The sequence below is a fragment of the Cebus imitator genome, unplaced genomic scaffold, assembly GCF_001604975.1.
Source record: "Cebus imitator isolate Cc_AM_T3 unplaced genomic scaffold, Cebus_imitator-1.0 Scaffold285, whole genome shotgun sequence".
NCBI lineage: Eukaryota > Metazoa > Chordata > Mammalia > Primates > Cebidae > Cebus > Cebus imitator.
The window spans coordinates 1,093,973-1,100,442 of NW_016107600.1; the positions used below are offsets into that span (position 1 = coordinate 1,093,973).

At 40.8% G+C, this 6,470-nt stretch overlaps 1 protein-coding gene across 28 annotated transcripts in view; it reads left to right on the top strand.

The window, feature by feature from the left end:
* PCBP2 (poly(rC) binding protein 2) overlaps positions 1-6,470 on the top strand; it is a 32,391-nt gene that overhangs the window by 18,385 nt on the left and 7,536 nt on the right. For 16 of the 28 annotated variants that reach the window (XM_017501801.2, XM_017501803.2, XM_017501806.2 and 13 more), the window contains 2 exons: positions 152-321; positions 3,113-4,882. In XM_017501801.2, coding sequence (XP_017357290.1) covers positions 152-321; positions 3,113-3,461 — 519 coding nt within the window. In that variant the 3' untranslated portion in view covers positions 3,462-4,882. Of the gene's footprint in view, positions 1-151; positions 326-798; positions 1,963-3,112; positions 4,883-6,470 lie in introns of those variants that run through there. The other 12 variants (XM_017501839.1, XM_017501833.2, XM_017501834.2 and 9 more) reach the window with 4 other exon arrangements.

Below are 6,470 nucleotides of genomic sequence, written 5' to 3' on the forward strand. Positions count from 1 at the left end.
AAAAAAAAAAAAAAAAGATGTTAAAAAAAAAAGTAGTTTCCATTGCCGTTTTCTGTGACCCAAGTTGTAGGAGCTAGAGGAGAGGGTGGGATTCTTGGACTTAGCCGTGCAACTCTAATTTACTGTGCCTTGATTTTTTTTCTCCCTTAAGTTGATTGGCTGCATAATCGGGCGTCAGGGCGCCAAAATCAATGAGATCCGTCAGATGTCTGGGGCGCAGATCAAAATTGCGAACCCAGTGGAAGGATCTACTGATAGGCAGGTTACCATCACTGGATCTGCTGCCAGCATTAGCCTGGCTCAATATCTAATCAATGTCAGGTAAGACTGCACTACCTTTTGTCTTATTCATACCAACACAGTAACATGTGTTGGGGAAAGCTGCAGTACATTATTAAATATAAGATTACATGGGGAATGGGTAGAGATGGCCAGAATTTGTTTGCTAGCCCTACTTTCTTTGAGTGTAGCAGAAAAAGTAAACAAATTGCAATAAGTTTGCAAGGGGTCGGGGAGGGAGGAACAGAGATTGACCGAATTTAACTTGATGGTTTGGGAAGTGGAAAGAATGGCCCATGTCTTTAATAATAGGAGAATCTTCTGGCTAGAGCACTCACTGACAGAATCAAATGTGGGTCTTTCTTGTTCTACATAGCATGTAGACTACTCTTTCTTTGATTTGATTTGGGGTCCAGAGCACCCTTAATTGAATGACAGTGGAGTAATAGGACAGCAAGGCAGTTTCTTGGAGGCAGCAATTATCATTTATTCTGGAAACACCCATTTTTCTCATTGCACGTGTTATTGTTCAAAGCTTGTGGGAATGTGGGAAGCACAGGTATGGAATGTTTTAGAGAAGTGTGAAGTATGTTTTTTATCTCACCCCTTGCCCAGTCTCATCCCTTAATGACTTCCTATAGGGTTTTTTCCTCTTACCCACAGCTAGCTAATGTTACTACCTCAGAATTTTAGGACAATGGTCACAGTCAAATGGGATCCTACAGTCATTTATAGTACTTGCTTTCTCAACTCTTGAGTTTAAGTTGGACCTTTAATTGCTTATTAACATTTTAAAGCATTGTTAGCCCTGAGGCCCTTAGGTCCCTTTTAATGGAGAGTGTTGTCTAGTTGTCATTTACCTTTCTTATAAATGTCTGGTCTCTTTGTCATAAAAGTTTTGCATGAGTTCCTGAAACTAGTATGGGGAAAGGAATTCATAAATATGAGGTCTGTATTGTCATGCTTGTACTGACCATGTATGTATGCTGTGGTTACTTAGCCCTAGCTAAGAACTTACCATTTCCCCGGTAGCAGTCTGACTTTTGCCTTAGGTCTCTTCATATCTTGAGGTGCTGCTACTCTTGGTATAGAAAAGCTTTCCCATTCCTAGATTTGTTTTCTTGTCCATCCACTAAGCACACTAGGTCCTTAATGTTCAGAATGAAATGGTAGTACCAAAATTTTACATAGAGGTTGTTTGCAGAGGTGCTTTTAATATAAACGGGGTTTCACCTTGTTGGTCGGGCTTGTCTCCACAATTCCAGACCTCAAGTGATGTGCCTCCCAAAGTGCTGGGATTACAAGAATTATTTTTCTTATTCTGACTAGGATTTTGGAGGGGAGTTTTCAGTGGCAACAGTCATGTTTTTGAAAGCTGGAATTTGTTTTGTTCTTTTGATAGGCTTGCCCTTCATAAAATTTAAATGTGACCTGCTTGCCTAGCCCCTGCAATAGGTCAGTGGCTACATTGTAAGGAAATAGAATTCTCTAGCTAGAGTCACTCTTTTCAGGATCATTCTTATTGAATGGCAGTTCAGGATCATTAGGGTCAGTACTTTTCAGAGCTTCATCTAACACCGAAGCAAGGACTATGCATGCACAAAGCTTACTCTTTCTCACCTTGGTCCAGTTTAAATGCAGAAGTCAGAAGTTTTTTGTTGTCTTTTTTTTTTTTTTTTTTTTTTTTTTTTCTTTTTTTTTTTTTTTTTTTTTTTTTTTTTTTTTTTTTTTTTTTTTTTTTTCCCCTCCATTTTTTTAAGGCAAGGATTTTACTGGCTTCTGAGCATTTTCTCCTGTCTAGATTTTTTGTGGTGGCAGTCTGAGTCCTTTTATATAGTTAGTGGAGATTTGTATCCCTCTCCTTTATGGATTGCAGCTGTCCTTGGACATAGGTAAACAAAATGAGGTTTTAAGGGGAGCCTTTCTGCTCTTGAAGACGTAGGTTTGTGGGCTCAATTGTCCAGGCAAACTTCTCAAATATAAGTAGTTCTGATTTAGTAGACACATACAGGAATTTGGGAGACACATATCCTTACTGTTCTGTGGAGGTTATTTTAGGAGTAGAAGCAGCAGCATTTTCACTTTTTAAATATGAATTTTTAGGTGATGCTTGAGTTTCTCTTTTCCACTTCTGAAAAGTCCACATTAGAAGTATGATCAGTCAGAAACAAAGAATTTCTTATACCACCTCCCACCAGAAAAGCTTTCCTAGTTCTTATCTACACTTCTCAGCATTTTTCTTTGAAAACACTGCATTCTTTGAAATTTGAAATTAGTCAGTGACCTACTTTGGATTCTTGTCTCCTTCCACCCTAATATTGGTTTGTTTGTTTTGGAAATGTAAGCAGACTTTAATACTACAGCTGGAAGGATTTTTAAAAATTGTGTTTATAAATACTCAAAGCTTCATAAGTAATTTCGGGTTAATTGATTTTCCATTAGAATAGGAAATTGACATTTGATTGGAGGAAACATTTTTTCTTTGTTGGGTGACTGATGAGTATCTTTCATTTTCTACCTGAAATCATTCCTTCAACATCTGGGTTGGGTCAGTGTGTCAGGTATATGGAAATACGTGCTCTGTGATTTGATTTCTCTGTCAGCTTTTTCTATGCCAGTTTTTAAGTAGCTTTGTGGAATGGAAGTATACATATTTAGAGGGTGGGACACAGGCTAAAAGAGAGCTTGTCACAAGTTGATACTAGGATTTCCTAATTGTCAACCAGAGGCACTTACTGATATAACTGAAGCAGTTTTTGTCCTGTACTTATTCCCTTTTGTGGTCTTCCCTTCCACCCACCCTTTTTTTTGTTCCTTTTTTCCTCTGTTACAGTTTAGAAAACGCTAAACCCTCCTCCCAGGCAGCCTCCGTCACGATCCCTGATCACCTCAGCATCAACCTCTCTCAACCCTCCACCCCTTCTTCTTCTTCCTCCTCCACCACCACCCCCTCGCTCGCCACAGCGGGGACCTCCGACGCACCCTCCAGCCTCCCCAACCCTCTTCCGACCGCCCCTTGTGTCTCCAGTCTGCTTGGCATGAAACCCATCCCTCTCCTGGCTCTAAATGTTGTGTCTGCTGCTAAGGGTACCGGGGCTTCAGCTACCACCACCACCACCTCTGCCGTGCCATGTGTAACTAACAAACTGAAAGGCGAGAAACAGAGATTCTCTCCCTACTGATTGCATATCTTGAGGCACCTCCTCCAGTATTATTTGGTTCATTTTGTTTTCCTTTGTTAACATTGGTGAGAATGAAACTATTGTGAGCTTGTTACCTTTTCCTTTTTGCTACTTTGGGGGATAACTGGGTGGGGGTGGGGGGAGTGGTAACCCTTGTTTAGGTTTAGGCCATTTCAGCTGAGTGCCTGTTTCAGGGTCTGACTTGAATTCTTTATCTAGAGCCACAGTTTACTCTTCTTTCTTGTTTGTTACCTTTTCTTTGTAGTTATATTCTGCCTTGCAATATAACAATGTGTTAGGCTCTGTGTTAATGAATAAAAGCTTCTCCGTTAACCTTTTTTTTTTTTTTTTTTTAATGATTAAGCTATCAGCAGGCCTTCTTGGCCATATTTGTGTTTCTAGCTGTAATAAAGTTGGCGCAGTAAGAACCCTAGTTCACTGTGTGCTGTGAAGGGTAAAGGGTTGGGGGCTTGTGACTTGTGGCTCTTCAACCAGAAAGCCTGTATAACTGACATGGGCTTTTGGAATCCCAGGTTACTTTTATAGTCCTTTGTCAATATTCCCACAAAGAGATAGGAGCCTATGGCAGTTTAGATCCTGAGGGTCCTCTGTAATTGGCAACAAGCTTCATTAGTGAGGAGGTTTATCTGACTTCTCAAATGGTCTTACCTTGCCAGCAGCAGCTAACAAGGTGTTCATCCCAGGTTTCCTCTGGTGAATGGTTATCATGAGGATCTCTTCCAAGTCATACATTCAAAGAACATATTTTTTTTACCCAGAATGAAGAGGAGGGGCAAAGTGGCATAAGTCTAATAAAATTAGGCAGCTACTGTCTGCTCTGCATTCCTCTGAATTAGCATTATCCCTCTTTGTGACATTAAGTATATCTCAGCCGCCAACCTGTGACATTATCCACAATTTGACATGATGCCATCCACTCATCCTAAACCAACTCTGATAGTCAACCAAGTTTCTTTGCACTTTTTTCTGTTCCTTGCTGTACCCTTTCTCCTCCCCACCAACACTATCACAAGTAGGAAGTGACATGCTTACGTTTGGAAGAAACCTTAAGGAACAACTAATCTGTGATACACGATCCCCTCATTTTGCAGATTAAAAAATAGAGGCCCTAAAGATAATTTAAATTCATAGATTATGAATGACTAGCCAGGACTAACAACTTAAACTTTACTTTTATTCAATCATACTAACCTCCCTAAAACCTTATTCATTTTCTTTGGGCATGGATCTCTCATAAAACAGTAGAAATGGTTTAGAATAGTAGCATAAAGCCTCTGATAGCCTTCCATTCAACCAAAGTACACATTGCCACAGTGCTGAAAGTATAACGCTCTTCCCAGGGCATTAGAGAATTCACTGTAGAGTTATTTTCCCTTGTCCAGCATCCCCACTGGTTGACATTAAAAAAGAAAACTTAGTATTCATATATATATATATAATTTTTTTAGAGATGGAGTTTCTTCATGTTGGTCAGGCTGGTCTCAAACTCCTGCCCTCAGGTGATCCACCCACCTCGGCCTCCTGAAGTGGTGGGATTATAGGCGTGAGCCATCACGCTTGGCCATAGTATTCCAATATATTATCTCATTTTCTGATGTTATTGTGGCCCCTCCATCCCAGATTGGGTTTGTGAAGAAGTGTTACATGGCCCAAGTCTGCATAAAGGATTAGATGGGCAAACCTGTCCAGTTAGGAGTTTTATTTAGTTGCTCCTTTATCATGTGGTCCAGCTCTCTCCCTTAGTAAGGTCGCTCCTTCTGTAGTTTGGACTTAATCATGCTGATGCGATCTCCCCACTGAGGGACCTGGTTTTATTTTATCTAGTTCTTGATTTGGAAGGCCTCTTAACCTAATGACTATTCCCAAGGAAAGATTACTGGGAAAGATTCCAGATGTTTAAGGGGCTAGCTACCATCACTACCTCTAAAGGCCCTCAGTTTTAAATTTGTTTAAAGCCTAGAGCTCCCCCATGTGGTTTTCTATTCTAGAGTGCCTGACTCAGTATTTCATAGTATTTCCTTTTCCCTCACCTCCCCCACCCCAGCAAATCCCCATTTGGGCTTGATATACATTCAGGGCATTTCTTCTAGAACTCTGGTGGGGCCAGAGTGCTACCACCAATTTTCATAAGCTTAATTTTTAGGTCCTAGATCTAACCTTTTTAAGAACTAAATATTCCCTTAATGCTGAGGTGGAGAAACCATTTCTGACTAAAAATAAATACAGTTTGTAGTTGAAGGACTCTTCAGTGTTCTGGCCCTTGCTTTTCTACCCAGCTTTTGACTTTGCATTGTGTGGAAGGGATACAGATGGTGAATTACCAGTCATGTTCTCATGACCACATATCACAAATATTTATGCCAATCAATCTAAAATCTTTATGAAATAACTTCATGAACTGAAAAGAAGTCTTACACATTTGGTTCTATTCAAAATGGGAGCAGTCTTGGTGCCTGTCTACCTACCTACCAGTGAAGCATACGGAATACTTAAATACCTTTCCCTGAAAGACCTAAATTGGATTCCAGGACCTCAAATGACCTCTTTGAAACAGAAAGAAAGGCATTGTAGTCTGGTATGTTCAGATGGTTAAGGCTTGACAAGATCTGGGAGCTTTGTAGAGTGAGCTACACAGTTGAAACATTATTTTGTCTGCTACTTTTAAGTCCTGAAAACTTTTTTCAGAACTTAAGGCCAGGTGCAGTGGTTCATGCCTGTAATCTCAGCATTTTGGGAGGCTGAGGCAAGTGGATCACCTGAGGTCAGGAGTTCGAGACCAGCCTGACCAACATGGTGAAACCGTGTCTCTACTAAAATACAAAAAGCCAGGCATGGTGGTGTGCACCTGTAATCCCAGCTAATCCGGAGGTTAAGGCAGGGGAATTGCTTGAGTCTGGGAGGCGGAAATTGCAGCGATCCGAGATCATGCCACTGCACTGCAGCCTGGGTGAGAGAGCTAGACTCTGTCTCCCCCTCTCCCCTCCCAAA